The 18,176-nt window shown below is 40.0% G+C and overlaps 1 protein-coding gene across 1 annotated transcript in view; it reads left to right on the forward strand.

Annotated features, from left to right (window-relative positions):
• LOC130546352 (regulator of G-protein signaling 3-like) overlaps positions 1-18,176 on the forward strand; it is a 32,889-nt gene that overhangs the window by 2,556 nt on the left and 12,157 nt on the right. Inside the window, exons 3-16 of the mRNA XM_057321569.1 lie at positions 1,465-1,631; positions 5,212-5,262; positions 5,413-5,471; positions 5,872-5,966; positions 6,287-6,355; positions 6,569-6,629; positions 7,710-7,800; positions 9,032-9,099; positions 13,365-13,446; positions 13,543-13,648; positions 13,741-14,110; positions 15,221-15,269; positions 15,489-15,745; positions 16,338-16,421. Coding sequence (XP_057177552.1) covers positions 1,465-1,631; positions 5,212-5,262; positions 5,413-5,471; positions 5,872-5,966; positions 6,287-6,355; positions 6,569-6,629; positions 7,710-7,800; positions 9,032-9,099; positions 13,365-13,446; positions 13,543-13,648; positions 13,741-14,110; positions 15,221-15,269; positions 15,489-15,745; positions 16,338-16,421 — 1,609 coding nt within the window. The remainder of the gene's footprint in view (positions 1-1,464; positions 1,632-5,211; positions 5,263-5,412; positions 5,472-5,871; positions 5,967-6,286; positions 6,356-6,568; positions 6,630-7,709; positions 7,801-9,031; positions 9,100-13,364; positions 13,447-13,542; positions 13,649-13,740; positions 14,111-15,220; positions 15,270-15,488; positions 15,746-16,337; positions 16,422-18,176) is intronic.

Below are 18,176 nucleotides of genomic sequence, written 5' to 3' on the forward strand. Positions count from 1 at the left end.
TGTAGTGATATACTCAGATCCCCCCGGGCCTACTCACCTGTCCAAGATCGACAACCCATGAGCACCACCACACTCACGAATGCATAAAGTACGCCTCTATATGTAAGATTTTTTGCAGGCAAGATTTCAACAGCCTGTGACAGCTGGGGGGACTTGCTGGTTTTGTTAATCACTGTCTAACATTTAGCCTTAGATGGTCTATGTATACAATCCCTAAAGCACAAGTTTTATCAGCAACGTTTGCATATTTGTGATCCATGTGAAAGCCCAGCAATAAAGTCATTTATTTGTGATATACTATTTCTAAATAAACCCACCCTGCTAAAAAATAGTATTACATAAATTCTAGTGGTTTCCATTAAAATACCATTATGAACCACACATTTTTCTATTACAAAATTTAAAAAATGTCTTCGGGTGTTCTATTGATTCCCATCTGCATCTACTGTGTTTTGTTTTTTTTCAGCAGGGTAACCAACATAATTTAAAGAATATCTTGTGAAAGTATAATCTTTAGATTTTAATTTAGTTTGATTTTGACTGACTAAGGCCATGTCAAAGACTTACGGTAAATCATATTGAAATAAATGGTTAAAATCAAACTCTGATGCTCGTCCTTTAGTTTTCACACACTGGGTCACACGTATGAGTGCAAGTTGCGCCTATTATTGACATAGATTGTTAAATATAATAATTAACAATGATAATTTGTGCACGTTTATCAAGCACCTGTTGCACTTATAGATAGCTGGCAGTGTCTCTAGCATGACATTCACAAGGCTGGCCAGGAGTTCTCATCTCTTATAATCTAAAACAATTACAGTATATACATTGTTGGATAAATTATCTCTCCCTTTCTCCCTCATTTAATGATTCACCACCCAAACTAACGTTTGTGAAGTTGGCTAGTTAGATACCATTTAATATGCCAACAATCCCCTTACAGTTATGTTAATGATAACAAATATGCTCATTTTATTAAAGAATACGCAGTGGTTTTAAAAGTGGGGGTGAGTTATCAGCAGAAAGTATAATACACCGGCGAACAGAGTATGCGATTGCGACCCGGGACGCTATCGCGATGGAGGGGGACCCGCGTACAGCGTAGCATGAGCCTCGTCGGGCTCATTTTCTGTAACGCCGCTGCAGCAGCAGAAGGTGTAGCTTCAGGGGCAGGCTTACGAAAACAATGTTTAAATGATTGCCTTTCATGATCGCCTTTTGTTTTATATCTCCCGGTTGCAAAAGTAAAAAAAAAGTCAGTGCGTCGCTCACAAAATGATGTTGTTACGTATCCTCACGCTTTTTTAAGTGGGTATACGGTGGGTATATGGCGTATACCTGCGTATCACGTAGTAGACTATACCACTGCTTATAAGTCATGTAGAATGTGATATTTTTAATATAATTTATGCAGTTTCTTTGCATTGTTTTGTCATTGATGTTTTTATTTTATTTCTGCAGCCTCAATGCCAATAGAGAAGGTGGTAGTGACTGGGGCAAAGCTGTGAGCCAGACTTCATCTGCACAGGTTAAAGTGGCTGCTGTGGTCAAAACCACAGTCAAAACTGATTCAGAAGCTGCCCCTAAAAAGAGGAGAAAGATTCACCCCTCTGGTTTCACAGGAAAAGGTAAGAGATCAGCTTTTTCACACATTATCGAGGTTACCTAGACATCAATGTCACACAGTTGTTTGCTTTATTGTTTCCCAGTCCATTCTGATTGTGATCCCATAATAAACGTTTACTGCTGCAGTTCACAATGTACCATAGATGGCAGTGTTGAAATTCTCATCACAAGACAAACTTCCTGTAAAGACTTCCTTCTGCACAAGGAAATAGGTTAGAGCTGGGTTTTTTTACTTTTGCACATCCAGGAACGCCATCTAGATCCAGGGTCCCAAATATATCAAATCTTAATTTTAACAATTTTTCCTAGCATTCGTTGCTTTAGCAAACATTATTACCTTCAGATTATCAGCAGATCAAAGTACTCCATATAGAAATATATTTTGAAAGATATTTTACTGAAGAAAATAGTTTTATATACGTTAACCCCTGCAGCACCTTCACAGACCTCTAGGGGGCACTTGCTGCTAAAATGGCATTTCTTTAACCACAGCTTCAGTTTACATATCAAAACTGTTCCAGTAACAAAAGATCACCATGCAATATTTTAAATTTGTGAATTACTATATATCTTATATCTTCAGAATCTTAAAATCTGAGATTAAGGTGCCAAAACAAAATGTATAACTTTTTATCGCCTCTTATGTATTTTTGGAGAGAGACAATTCCTGAATTAATTAGAGTAAAACTGGTTGCATGCATTTTCCATGGCTTCTTTGTCCCAGAGGACACCAGGAGACAGCTCAGCACTAATACTTTATGCAGCCAACATGCTTTTGCTCTTGATGAGAGTTGCAAAATATTCACAACCACATGATGGATCATAAAATTTTGAGTTTGAGTATTGTCTGTATGTTAACCAGTGAATTCAGTGCTGGCCTGACAGTGTTGGCCTGACCAAATAATGAGTGTTTAATTTCTTGTGTCAATAAATGACTCATAAAGATTAAAGTCCGTCAACAGACAAAAAGAAAGTATTTTCCTTGAATTTTAAATGTGACATTTCTGTGTTTCTAGGTTCCCCAAACAGAACAATAATAATAAAAAGGCAGCGGCTATTTACACTAAGTTTAAATAGCAGTAGGTTCTGTTTACACTAACCGAAAATAGCTGTATTTTCTTTGGATTAAGTAGAAATAGTAGTTAGATGCTATTTGTACTTATAAATAGTGTCAGATAACGTTACTATTTGCACCTCAGTATTGTTGGGCATTAAACATTATGCAATAATATCAGAGTTTAAATCATTTATATTTGTAAAAAATATTAAAATGATGGCAACTTGTTGGGATATTAAAGCCCTACACCTACCCCTAACCTTACCCTAAACTTTATGAATAAAAATGAATTTTAAGTCTTAAATCAATTTGATTGAAAACAAATGCCTTTATGATAATGTGATAGAAAAAGGTAAAACAGCGTATTCAGCAAGAGGTGGATTAGAACCCCAGTCTCCGGTGCCAAAGCTATACAGACTTTACACATTACGCCACTGGAGTTGCTCTTTGAAGTGGCGACGTTCTTACTTTGTGTTCCCACCAGACGCGAATGAAGCGTGAGTGTTTTACATGTTAAGTCAATGCAAAGACGCGATAGGACATCCTGCGGCACGATTCGCGCGAATGAGGCGTTTGACGCCCGTAATGCGTGATTTGAACGTGCGCCGAGTTGAAAAATCTGAATTTTGGCGAAGATTCGCGCCGCGTTAACCAATCAGGAGCTTGCTCTAGTAGTGACGTGCAGCGTCTGTGCACGAAGGCAGCCCAGAAAAACAGATAAGCAGCGCAACTGAAGTCTATTTGAATTATAAACAGAGAGCGTCTTTGCAATAACTAATCACATATTTAAAAACTACAAAACTAATTTCTCGCTAGAAATGCAATCAGAAGTTGTTGAAAGTGAAAATGAAACTTACATTTATACAAAACTATGCTCCAACGGGCGTTTCGGCCGCCATTTTATTTTTTAGAGCTTGCGTATGTTGTGAATTTCACGCACGAATGAAGCAAGTAAACTCAAAATGTTCAAGCGTCCAACTACGCGCGAATAGCGCGATTCATTCGCGCAAGTCGCGTTTGGTGGGAACGCTCAGTTACACTTTCTCGATTCCAATCACATATTGGTGGGCGGAGCTAGTGCAAATAGTCTCTTCCAACCAGTGTTGGGTAAGTTACTCTGAAAAAGTAATTAATTACTAGTTACTAATTACACATTCGATAATGTAATTAGATTACTGTACAAGTTACTCTCTTCAAAAAGTATTTAATTACTTATTACTAATTACTTTCTATATCCTACATCAACCTTGATGAGTTAAGTGATTCAAGGATAGACATGAAACGGCTCTTTTAATTCATTCAAATAAATCATATAAAACTACATAAAGTATTATTATTAATTACAAATGTGAGAATTATACATTAAAGCACAGATTTTAAAGTTAGACTTTGAATTTTGATGTCAATTCCTCGTCTGCACACACATATATTACACAAAGTATTTAGTTTAATTACATCAAAAGTAACTGTAATTAAATTACAGAAAAAATAAGAGTAATCCCTTACTTTACTTTTTCAAGGGAAAAGTAATTAAATTACAGTAACTAATTACTTAGTAACTAGTTACACCCAACACTGCTGCCAACAAGGCGGGCTATATGTACTCATTGTAAATAGACCGTCCGTAATAAAAAACAATGAGAGTGTTTTCAAACAGATAGAGATCTAATATCCTAAAGAAGACGTGCAGTATTGTACTGTCTAAGAATATTTCCACACAACTCAGACCAGCAGAAGTGACAGGTTTTGTTTATTACTTGCACAGCAGGTGGACTCATGCTGCCTTCCTCCACACGCCCCCTTTCACTCTCGCTGACCAATCACAGCTGCTCCTCTCTTATCAGCTATTCAAAATGAAAAGGCGGTTGAAATTTATGCCTGTTTTCTTTTGTTGTCCTTTATTCTTCAGTTGCAACATATGCACCGTGGCAGCTGTGAGCCTATGACCCATCAAATGAATAGCCTTTTGATAATTCATGTGTTACACATATAGAGTTTTAAAATCAGTTTAGTCTTTTTAGACTTGTATGGACTGTAAGCGTGCACAGAAATGACACTAAGCTGTTTGAGCCAATGGCAGAGATCGTCTCTTATATTACAAACGTGTGGTGAGTCAGATCTTTATTGAGCTGCTGTGTGTTGAAGCTTGGATAACTTTTAGCAGTTAAGTGTTGTGCGCTGTTTGATGTCACATCTGAAGTAAAAGACTTACAGCGATGTTACACATTGTGACCTGTTTGTGACCGCAGGTTTGGGGATGTTTGTGCTTCAGTGCACATGTTAGAGAGCGGGTAACGCCAGCTGGTGTTTGGTTTTTGAGTATGGTGTTTTAGTCATATAAGTTATGCTCTAATAATTTGACTCTCCTCTGGGAAGACCACAAAACTTTTTTGGGGGAAATTAATGGAATCATAAAAAGTCTTGGAAGTTCAATATCTGTAATGGGAATGAATGAAACTTGTGGTAACCTTTTATATATGCTCATTATTTGCATATAAAGCCATGTTTTTTGCCTCTGAACACAGGTCAGCTGAAACTAACAGTAACACCCGGCAATGGACTGCTCTATGTTCACAGTAAGCATGATATGTTTTTGAACTTTGTACTTTGAGGTTCAACAGTTTGTTTGCTCTAGATCAAGCAGTTTCCAATGTGTCCAATTGTAATTTTAGTAAACAAGTTGTGCATCACTGACATAATTGTAAACATCGCTCATGTTTCCACAGTTTTGGAAGCCAGAGGACTCATGGGAAGAGAGTACAGACCATGTGACGCGTACGTCAAGGTGGGCTCTTTAAAGCACAAATAAAGCCGTTTGTTTTAAAGATTCTGAAGGATTTTATGTATGAGTGAGCCTTACAATATAACCAAAACTAATTTCGTCTCGGTAGAGAGAGACAGCAATAACTTTCCTAGTCCGAGTAGGTGATGATGCGATATTATTTTTGTCATTATTTGATATCTAATCCGCTTTGGATGTCTGCCCTCCAAATGAACCCATTTTCATGTCAGCTCGGGCAGGTTTCAGGCCTTATGAAGTGTCAGTTGTGTTGGCAGCTGTCCTCTCACATCCAGATACAAGTGTTGATTGATTTCCCCTCCGTTTATGATGAATATGTTCTCCGGCAATGTGAAACTGATGTACTTTATTGCATTGGCTAACACGTGTCGTATGTATATTGTAGATAACCATGGCTCCAGATGTTGATCACAGTAAGCGATGGAAGACCAGGACCGTTCTAGACTGCAAGGCTCCGGTTTTCAACGAGACCTTTATGTTGTGAGTGATATTTGTCTTGTTTTATTGTTCGCAATGTTCTTTGGGTTTTATAAGAGGAAGCACGCAGTGTCACGTTATCTTATGGATGAATCAATTATGTTAAACATTTTGTGCTCTTTGACGTCTTTTAATGACAGGCTCTATATCTTCATCGGTCTTGTTGGCTTTTCGACCTGACAGAGAGTTCAGGTCTGAGGCTGCCTTTTGTTTCGCTGAATCGGACGAATCTCTTTTAAGTCTTCGGAAGACAATGCCATTGTGTTTTGGGTGAAGCTGGACATTGATGGATGAGCTTTTGAAATGTTGATTTTGTGTTCCAGAGACGTGGATGAAGATAATGAGAAGAAGAGGCTGGTGGTGACAATCTGGAATCGCGACCGGACTTTCAGGTAGATCATTTAAAATGTAAATGTTCCGGGATGTTTTTATTTGTGACATCCTGCATTGGCACAGTCAGCAGAAAATCAATATGTTATTGGGTTACCAGCAGGGTCCCCGGGCAGCGCACATGATCTGATGAACTGATATTAATACATGGAGAATTTATCAGGAGTTCAGAAATTCCCTGCCTGTTGTTTTTAAGCGTTTGACTCTGCCCACAGGCGCAGTGATTTCCTGGGCTGTATGAGTTTTGGTGTCCGCTCTCTCATCACCTCATCCAAGGTAAATATTGTGCAATCAATGAGCCTATGCTCGACGCACATCTACCCATGATGCATTTCCCGCAGTGTTTTGACAATGATTTGTTCAAATATCCTTATACTTTAAAAAAGGGATAACATAATAAGATGCTCGGTATAATATAATGTCTGCATCCTTTTAAACTATAACTAAGAAACTTGTAGGTTGATCTCCCTAAAAATATTACATAGTGTGGCTTTGTGGTGCTATCAAAACATTGCTCTTTTTGTTTGAGCATCCCAACCAGCATGAAATACCAATCTTTGATTCGGCCAATTGCGTGAATTGTGGGCGGGACTACATTGACTCCATTTGGCAGACAAGGTGTTTGGGAAAACTAGAAAACAATATTGTTTTTATTAGTGATGCACCGATATATCGGATCAGGGCCGATATATAGTTTAACTAGCCTTATTCTGATGAAGATTACTTGTTATTTTCTTCAAAAATGGTCCTCTTGATTTCCTTCTCTCCTCATTGAATCTCCCTCTCTAATTACACAGTGGGGGAAGCGGCAGCTTGTTCACTGAGGCTTAAAAAATGACCCACAATTACCAAGAGCAGCACACACTAGCATACTGGTTTTATTCTGCATGGAAACCAGAGATATATCCCGTCTGTGCTCCTTGTTCTTTTGCGTTTTGTCCTGTTGTCAAATCTAGGAATGTTATGATTACGGGTTATGATATAAGACAGCGAAGCTTTTCTCTTAAGCTGATATGTTCTGAAAAAATGAGATCAAGGCCCGATGGATGTTTTATATAACGTGCTGCCATCCGGCTGAGCGAGAGACAACGTGGGCATCAGCTGCGATGGGCCAAAGGTTTCAGACACACACACACACACACACACACACACACGCACACACACACACACACACACACACACACACACATAACAATTCTGAGATCAGCACACAACCACTGGGACTGACTTTGTACTCTCTCTGTGAGGGATGAATGAACAAGTCTGCAGATATTAGGAACCTAGCGAGAAAAGAGCAGTTTCTTCCCATGGCTGTCGTTCTTACTCTGTCTGTATTTTCACATTATCTGCTGACAGGAGATCAGAGGTTGGTATTATCTCCTGGGAGAAGAGCTGGGCCGGAGCAAACATCTGAAGGTGGCCGCACGTCGCATCAGACAGACAGCTGGTAAGAGTGAACGTTGTTTTTCTGTCTGCCTGTCTTGCTCTTTTTTTCTGTTTTTCTGAGGTGGCTTATGGTCACTTACCGATGGCTTTTAGGTATAACAGCGAAGCCGGACAAATTCTCAGTGACAGTCTCAGTTATCTTCACCTGGAAGTTTTGATGTGATCAATTGTGATCAGTTTAAATGTATATTAAAATATAATGTAATTTTGACCAATTAAAAGTAATTGTAATGTAATTGTTAATTGCCGTATGCATCCGGCGAGGTGATCGGAACCACGGCCGTGACTTAATTCTCACAAAAAAGCTGCTGTTAAATTAACAAGCAATGCCTTGTACTTATAAGCGGGATATAGAGGACCTGGTGTTAAAATGTACAGCATCCCTGCAGAGAGAAGTAACAAAGAGACGGGGGCCCGGGGCCAACGCTCTTTGCAGCAGTACTGATGAGCTGTGGGAATAAGATGAGAATTAAAAGGCTAAAGCGTCATGGCGTGTCCAAGTCAGATTAAATCCACTTTAGAGATCTTCCTCCCTCCCACAGCCAGTGCTCATAAAGACCTTTATAAAGAAATGTGGTATTTTAGTGGCGATTGGAACGTGTGGTCGCTTTCCGTCCGTTGCGTTCAAGGGATCATCTTAATTCTAGATCAAGAAGGATTTTGCTCCCAGGGCGGAGACGGAAGGACACGTGTGCCATCTAAGAAATTCAGCCGAGATTAAGTTTGATTAGAGAGAGAGAGAGAGAGAGCGAGAGAGAGAGAGAGAGAGAGAGAGAGAGAGAGAGAGGGGGCTCGAGTCAAGGCACTGGGCTGACTTCAAGAGAGAGCCAGCTGTATTGTGTCTCCCTTGAATGCTGTTTCTATGAAGAATGTTTAAAAAGACATTGTTTCCCGGGAGCGTAATCTCCATGGTTACAAAGTGGGGGAGCCTGTCGCCTGTGGTTAGGGGGCAATGCTTTTAGGGGACTAGATTTCGTGCTCTCTCTCTCTTGCTCGCTCGTGCTTTTCTAGGGCAGTAAGCCTTGGTGACAGGGATGCGGGGTTAGGTCATCTCATATGGTGCAGAGTCACTTTCATTTGATGCCTGCAGTCAGTTGTGACCGGATTCCGCTGTTCATCTCTGCTCTGCTCGAGCAGCGTTCTGGTGGAGAGAAGTCGACCCGGGGCTAACATGTACTCAAAGAGCAATCTGTCTGCCTGGGACTCGTGGGACTCTCTTGTGTATCTTGCAGAAGCTGCTCCGTCCAGCTATGAGGCAGGAGCCGAGAGCACGCTTCCGGAGAACATGCAGTCGTTTACAGTAAGTGTGCGACATTACGTTTTGATTTTTGAAGGTTTGCAGGTCTTTTGCAAGAAGCTGTTTGTTTAAAAATATTATTTTTATATTTTGATTTATGAAGACGACGTGTTAATATTTTTTACGAAGCATTTCGATTTTAAGCAAAAAGTATTTTTTTTACTAGTTACTATTAGTATCACAGTATTAGTGAATTAATTTCATTGACTATATTTAATTGCATATATTGAATATATATATATATATATATTGAATACATAAATCATATTTTTCTTAATTTATGCTACAACTGCAGTTTCTCTTTTTACAGTATGATGTTATTTTTGGACTTACAGTAACGTGTTGTGTTGTTTAAATGTTGTGAATTTCTCTTTGTAGATCTGTTGTTATGAAACATTTGTAAATACCATTGCAATTTAATTTTGCTATTTTATGTCAAGAATTCTCAAGACGATTTGATGCCATTGTAACCACCAGATCCGATGAGATAAAGCAAGATTGAACTAAAAAATTGTTAAAGGAGTGTGTTTTAAAAAGAGAAAGAGAGAGAGAGAGAGAGAGCTTAAAACAGATGATTTTTCAGCACGGAGCCATCAGAGACATGACAGACTCCGTCGCTTGGGAATACAAGTGCGCACGGATGAGACAGACTGCAGGAATATGGGGAGGTGTGTGGATGTACTTTGGATATTGCATGACAGCATGCCGCCACAGCTCTCGCTCCCGACACACACGCACTCCAGAAACCCTCCCATCCACTTTAGCCAGCAACTTTTCCCAGGACTGTTCTCCGCCCGCTCTGTTCTCCTCAGACAAAGCTGGGAAACGGGAAAGGCTAACAAAGTGGCTGTAATAGGAAGCTGGATCCCGCTCTCTGTTAATGATTTATCCCTGTTTGATTCCCACCTCGCTGACACTCTTGCTGGCTCCCTGGGTTTTCAGGTGGAGGCCGGTCGAAAACCCTGCTACTCAATCTCGCATTTCCTTCCTCTTTTTTCCCTAAAATGCGCTTTTTGTAGCTTTTTAGGAATTTCTTATCTGTGATGACTGGTTTTAATGGGAGCGCTGGTAACGATATGATGAAACATATCGGCTGGCTATGGACTGGTCAGTTTTACATTTACCAGACACTTATCTAAAACGTCTTGTAGCTTATATTCAAGCTGTACATTTCATGAATATGTGCCATCTTACATTTAATAATTGCTTAAGTTGTTTGGATAACTTCACCTAAAAGGATAATTTGATTGTACATAAAAATGTACAGTATGGGATTCGAACCCATGACCTTAGCGTTGCTAGCATGACCAGTTGAGCCACTTCTGTTTTCTAAAAGCAATTACTCAATTGTGTTTTCACATCAGATCCGTCACAGGTCTGTGTGTATTTTGGAATTGTAGATTTCTGGAAAACCATTCACCGCGTTTACACCGGGCTGTACGTGCGACGTCTCGTTAAACAAACATTGTAACACACTTTAACATCTCTGGCTCGCAATTAATGTTTGTGTTTACGCTAAATCCGAGCAAGCTCCATCCCAGTGTACGCATAGAGAGAGAGAGCCGCTACTGTTGAGAGCTGCTCCGGAAACATGTTGGCTTATCGAGAGCAGCCATACTGCCTGGGGGGTTGGAAGGTGGTTTCCTGTCATTCTTCTGCTCCGAGCTGTTCCCATGAGTGGGCATGCATAGCCGCACAAGAGCAACGGAGAAGGAAACTTCATCACCTGTGTGACTTTACTTTGATTCGAGGCACCAGGAGTCGACCAGAGCGTCTTAGATGTAGGTGGATGTATATGCGTTGAGCGATGCATACGATCCACGGGCTGTGCAGGCTGTGCATCCAACGAAACCTGCCACAGGTTTGTTTCATTTGCTTTTGGCTTGATGGGATTGTATTGGTTTTAGTGTTAGAAAGTGCTTTTGAATTGTTATGGTAAGTTCGGTCTTAGGAAATATGTTGAGCGAAATTTCGGGGTTTTTTAGTAATGGAAGTTGAAAAGCTTGAGTTTATAGTGTTGTGGTGTAGCGGAGTGTTTAAAGGTCTGGGCTCTATACAATGGATTTTTTTGGGGAATGACTTACCTGAGGTTTCCCCAGATTGACTGAACGTCAGTATAAGTGTCTGTTTTAAGGTGTTCAGGGTTGGTAAATATATTATGTGGGTTGACATCATGCAGTTCAGGAGTTCATCTAATGTCAGATGGTGTTAGCGTAACAGATTTAGTCAAACCTTAAATCCACAAAGAGTCTACAAGCTAGTTAATATGTAAAGGAAATAATAGAGATAAAGGTGGATTTGTGGTGGTGGGGGGTGACGGGCGAGGGGGGTTGATGAAAGATTTGTCTCGGGGGTGAGGTATGCAGCCACATATAATCTTGTGTTGTGATTGACAGGACTAGATAATTAATAAAACCACAAAGTGAGACACACGGTGGACAGGGTCTCTGTATTTTATTACTGGGGTGTATGGACACCATATAGATCAGAGGAACCATTAAAAGTCCTAAATAACCATTTAAAGGGAAAGTTCACCCAAAAATAAGAGCTCTGTCATCGTTTACTCACCCTCGAGTCATAGTAGGAAAAATTGCTTTATAAATTCCTTTGTTCTGTTGAACACAAAAGAAGATATTTTGAAGAATGTAGGAACGCAAACAGTTCTGGGGCACATTTGACTCCTGTTGTAATTTTCCTCCTATGGTTGTCAATGGTGGCCAAGAACTGTTTGGTTTGGTTCTTCCAAATATCTTTTTCTGTTTCGAACAACTCGAGGGTGAATAAATGAAGACAGAATTTTCATTTTTGGTGAACTGGTCCTTTAAGGGGAACATCAATTTCAAATGTGTTCAAATACTTGTCATGGGAATGAAAAACAGGACCTTTACATTTACAACCAAGGTCTTAACCGTATAAAGCGTTCGATTGGCTAATGCTATGCATGTTGCTTTTTGTTCTTCAGAGATATTTCATCATGTTATGTTTCCTTAGAAACTTTATAGAGCGTGTAACCAGTTTAAAAGAGTGTCCATCGTAAAACGAATTCTGCAAAAAGACAATGATAAATACTATATTTATTTTGCTTCCTGTTCACAAGATTTTGTGTTGTTAACATCTGAAGCCACCCGTACGCAGGATAATATTTGATGGAATTTATGCTGATACGATAACAAAGATTCGCAAGATTTTGCGTTGTTAACATATTACAAAATCTTGTGAATCTTTGTTATCGTATCAGCATAAATTCCATCAAATATTATCCTGTGTGCGGGTGGCTTCAGATGTTCCACAGTTGCACTGAAGTTAGAAAACCACAGCTATACCTCACATTTTTGTTTTAAACTCCATTTATTGTAAAAAAAAAAACTCCAACATGTCAGGCAAATAACTCCCCGTTTGACTGGAATGCGACGTGATACATACATGAATATTCTCATAACAAGAGCCAGTGTTCATCCAGTTTACACAGGTGAGCGTCATTGTTTCAAGCATTTGAAAGTGGGACAATAGTTTCAAGAGAGTTTGATTTGGATCATTATTTCATCACGGCATTTAATGGAGCTTGTAAATGAGGGCGACCGTGTGGACCCAGAAGAGAAGAATGTGCACGGTGGGTTCTAAAGCTGTCATCGCTCTCTCTCTCTTTATTCTCTTTTCCTCTCTAAACAAGCCTCTTTGTTGTTGTGCGGTCAATGTCATGTTAAATGCGAGACACTGCCCCCCCCTCCCCTTACGTTTCCTATTTAGTTTGGCTCCAGGTTCTGTTGACATTTTGAACTTCTACTGTCCAAATATTCTTTCTCCGCTGTTTGTCGGTGGCACGGCGCTTTTCTGCAGCCGTCATTTCCTTTTCTTGCCAGGGAAAGAGCAAAGCTGGTGGATCACCCAGCAACCTCGGCTCATGTCTCGGCTTGAGGATTTTAATATCGCTGACTGTTTGCCGCTGTGGTTTTTCTGTCCTCGTGCAGCTGGGGCACAGCGGCGGTCCGGGGGGATTGTTTGTTTCTGACTCGCAAGAACTCACATTCTCTGAACTAAGTACTATTTCACTGACGTTCCTGTAAACCTCGAGGTCATTGTTCGTCATTTAAAAGATTCCTTTCAATGATCTTTTAATGGATTTTCTAAGAAAGATGTTTATTAATACATTTCACTGAAATCTTTTGGATTAAATCTTGGTTTCGAAATGAGCTTGACCCTGACCCATTGTCATTCAAAATCATTGGTTTACCGCTATAATTTCTTTGTGATTGTGCTGTCTCACACAGGTGACTATTTTGAGAGGGAAAGATGGTTTTGGCTTCACCATCTGCTCTGACTCACCTGTACGGGTCCAAGCTGTTGATCCAGGTAATTTTTGACCTTTTAGAATCATTTTTAGGAGACTTTTAGGAATCATTTTACTCAGGTCTGACTTTCTGGATTATCTTTCTTTGTGTTGTTTAGATGGACCGGCTCACCAGGCCGGTTTGCAGCAGCTTGACACGGTATTGCAACTGAACGGCCAGCCGGTGGAACACTGGAAGTGTGTGGACCTGGCCCATGCCATCAGGTTTGAATGAAAAAAACAACGACTTTATTTTGGAATTATTGTAATTCTGTTACGGTAACATGGGAACGTATTATTGATCTTTATCCTTGAAGGAATTGTCGGAATGAGATCACAGTGGTGGTATGGAGGACGGTGCCGGTCATGAAACCATACTACGAGGGGCTCATCCACAGGCCTTCCTACAAACCCTCTGGTTTCGACACTGTCTCTTCTACTGCAAAGACACAAAGCAAAACCCCGCCTTTGCTCTCTCGACCCACCAATCACAAAGCGGGTCGCCGCAAGAAAGGAAGTGGCCCTGAGAACACAGGAAACGGAGTTGGAGAGTCATTGTGGACTTGGACCGGAAAGCGAGAGGAGAACGATTACAAAACGCGCACCCAGACCCTCAAAGGTACCCGTGTGACGTCATCAAATGGCGACAACTACATCATCCTCTCGCCTGTCAGTCCTGGAAATCAGGTAGAGATTTGAAATACAACACACACTCACGATTTATTATAAAGACTGACGCTGCGTCCGAAATCGCATACTATGACAGTACGTACTGATTGAAATGAAGTACCAACCTATCGACCCTTAAAACAGTACGTTCTAGTAGGAATAGATTTCGGATGTACTGCATCCGACATGTTTATTGTCATGTTACCTGTATGCTCTTTGACATATGACATAACATATTAACATCAACGGCGTGGGTAAGAACATAATTTATTCACGAGAAATTCATTAATCTGTACTTGCATTTAAAAAACGGACACCCGCTTTGAAGTTTTCCGCTATTTTTTTTATTTATTACATTTTGGAATTTGACCGTTGCATCATGGGATAGATAAGTGTCCATTCGATGCACAAATCTCGGCGGAAGCAGTAGACCATCCGGGTATTTCTCGCCTACTGTTTTTTGCATACTGAGGTTTCGGACATCATGACTCATACTCATTTTTGCCTACTATATAGTACGGAAGTAGGCAATTTCGGACGCACGGTGAGTGTTTGACCCAGAGGTTCAGGAAGCAAGCAGCATTGCTTGTGAATTGGCCAAGTAGGACATGTTTGTAGATCAGCATATTTTGTTGTTCCTGGAACAATTCCTATGTGAAACAATCAATTCGTAACTCTTCACAAAAGGAAATTGTTTTGTTCGGAGTTTGTTTGTTTATAGTTTAGTTTAAAGAAGAGATCTGGGCTAATAGATTTCTCTATTTTTTATAAGTCTTAACCTAAGTTTATGCACATCCTGGATTTTCTTTGAATATTGAGCACATTTTTCAGATCTCTTACAAAACTACAGGAGTCATATACAATTTCTTCTTTAGACTTGAGCAAAAGCCTGTTTAATCTCTAGGTGATCTCATTGCTGTCTTGGAGTTATTAAAGTTATTAAGATATTAAAGTGATTTTTATTAGAAAATGAACCGCACTGAAATCTAGTTTTGTTGCCCCAACCTTAAACCTGAAATCTGATTGAAAGACTGGCCATCCAAGAACAAATCTGCAACATAATACCAAACCGTAGCCAGATGTTTCATGTTTATTATAACCGTTCTGTTTCTGTGCAACACATTGCAGATATTGCAGCCGGTGTATTCAGACACCAACGGAACGCTGGGAACTCTTGGTAAGACATGATTTCCTGTTTCTCTATTAACTTACTGTGGTACTGTGATGTATCGGCTAATACTATGGTATTGTGATATATACAATGGGAATGGATAAGTAACGGATTCATATGTCATGATGGATCCAAAATATTTGAAAGAATGCTCATCTGAACAACAATGTTCAAAAACCTAGTAATAACGTGGTACATTTTGGTACATTGTTTGTCAATGTTTAGGACGGATCTATCAGACTCATACCAACAGAGGGCTGCAGCAGAGCCCGGGATACCTGCAGGATGGAGCGCTGCCAGCTCAAGCCACATTATGCAGGACTATAAGCAGTAAAACGACCACACTGCCCCCCTCTTCATACAGACAGAGCTATGCCAACTACCAGAACTGCACCATCGTCCAGTCCCACCTGCCACACTCCAACTACGGCACATATGTCAGCCTCGCACCTAAGATTCTCATCTTTCCTGTTTTTGTACAGGTACATTCAATATCTGTTCACCTACCCAAGTTAAATATATCAGTTATTATCTACGTTAAATGTTTTGATCAATGAAGCGTATAGAGATTGCGCAGCGTATTAAACGTGTAAATGGGTGGATGAATGTGCCAACTTAATATGGGTTAAAGACAAAGTCCATTTAGGGAAGTCGTGCCACTCGGCGGCCATCTTTGCAATGCGCCTCCGGGCAGTTATTACGTAATTCAAACAGCTGTAGTTGGGGAAATCCCAATTAAACGACATATTTAAAAACGTTTGTTAACGTTTGTTTCCTACGATCAAATTGTGCTTAAAAAACATGATTTTTCATGTTGCTTTAGATACTACGCATGCGCAAAGCTTCGCAAGGGCGGCCATATTGAGCGTTGCGGTCCTCCCCATTCATTTCTCTGGCAGTGACGCATTTTGTTAATAATAATATCTTTGGCTAAAGATTATGGGTTCAAATTATTTGTGAATATCTGTACATGTAAATATATCATTCACCTCTTTTTCAGACACGCACCTTTTTACAATTGTTAAATCACATGATTAAATAGAAAGACATGTTGTGGCTTTAATTGTGTTTCAGCCATTGGATCTGTGCAGCCCTGAGAGAATACTAATGTTGTCAGAGGAGATGACTCTTCACGACAGCAAACACATTTCTCTGAAGGTAACACACCAATAACTTTCAATGTTCTCTGGGAGAAGAGAGGTTCTTTACGTATCAACTCGGAAATAGAAGTTTCTCCTAAAATTGCTAAAACAGAAAACAAATCAGACAACTGTTAAAATCCAAGAAAAGTAAGGAGGTGTTAAATGAAAGTAGATTGTAGAGGTAAAATAATCTGGATTTGGTTCAATGTATAAGAAATATTTGAGTTCATAGTGAGATCTTCAATAATATTGACTTGCAGATTCGAAAAATCTGAGCTCAGTTTGAAACATTGTTGAGATCTTTTCTAAAACTAATGGAGACATTTATTCGATGTCTGCCTCTTTTTATCAGGAGAAATATCTTTAGTATCATAGTTTCAAATGTTTTTGATCCTTCCAAACTCTGGACGAAAAACACATAAGGCTATTGCATATCACTGCTGTCCCGTTGAAACCTCGTATCTCCATATTTTGTGATTTTTGTTTTGCTATCAAGCCTTATTATCACCCTTTGTTTGTCACTGGGTTTTGCAAATATCTAACCAATACAAATATTTAAAAAAACATTTCACTTTAAATGATTAAATACTGTGGTGTAAGTGTTTTTTCCATTTCCTGAAAAACAGCGAATTTGGACATCCAAGGATTCAGGAGGACAGCGACAGTATTTAGAAAAACAAGACATCACAGGCAGCGTTCTTGCTCTCTATAGAGCTTGATGGGGGAACCCAGATGTTTAAAAGATCTAATTCAGTCACATTCACCACTGTGATTATGTTCTCTTCAGGTTTGGACTCCTTTAAGGTCTAGTGTTACTCCAGTTCCAGTAATCTAGTTTGGGACATGCTGTCTAAATCTCATCTCTTGTCTTCCATTAAAAGGATTCTTGTAATATCTGAAGGTGACCTGTAACTGTAAAGAATCGGTGTCCTCTTTCAAAAGAATTGATGTTTTTGCGCGCTCAGGATTTTAGCCCGTTCTCATGATACCTCTCTAAAAGCCTGATTGTCTGGAGACCCCGCTGCAGTTTTCGGCTGGATGAAACACAACCTTTTATATTAGATCCATTTCATTGAATGATGGTTTGAGAACCAGAGAATTATATCTATCTCTGTGACAGTAATGCCCGACACAAAATACGCGCTCCTCGCAGAGGGCTTCATCCCGGTACTTTTTTCAGCTGGAGATTTACAGAAACCTGCAGTTTGGGAATAACATGACCTCTGGTTTCCTCAGCATGAGCAATATTGTGCAAAGATAAATCTCAGAGTTCCACAATAGCCTCCGAAATGTACTTCGTATCTATAGCGATTCCCTTTCAGAGCGCGTCCCGTCTTTTGTGCTGGCTCGCCGGGCCTCCGTCCGTTTGCCAGCTGACCTCAATTTCACTTGAAGACGTGTTTGAGTAATGCAGTCAAGAGTTTCTAAAGATCAGAGTGTTTAAGAAGGATGAGCCGTTCATCACCAAACACATTCCTCCAGTGTCCTGGAACAAGTGTGTGTGTGTTTCACCGTGATTTAGATGGGCTGATTTTATTAAGTTGGCGTAAATCCAAGCCTGGGCCGTGGGTGCGGATAAAAGCAAAGTGCCCCGACCTGCTACCGTTTCATGTGTGGGAATCAAAGCGCACTTTCTCTGCCCTCATCGTAACCTTAAAGATGCCGGCGGTAATTTATTCAATGTTTTTTCTTATCCCAGCTGCAGACACAACTATGAATAAGCTATTCGTAAGTTGAGTTCCCCATTCAACATTGCTCTGTTTGTTGGAAT

Source organism: Triplophysa rosa, linkage group LG2 (genome assembly GCF_024868665.1).
Source record: "Triplophysa rosa linkage group LG2, Trosa_1v2, whole genome shotgun sequence".
Lineage (NCBI taxonomy): Eukaryota > Metazoa > Chordata > Actinopteri > Cypriniformes > Nemacheilidae > Triplophysa > Triplophysa rosa.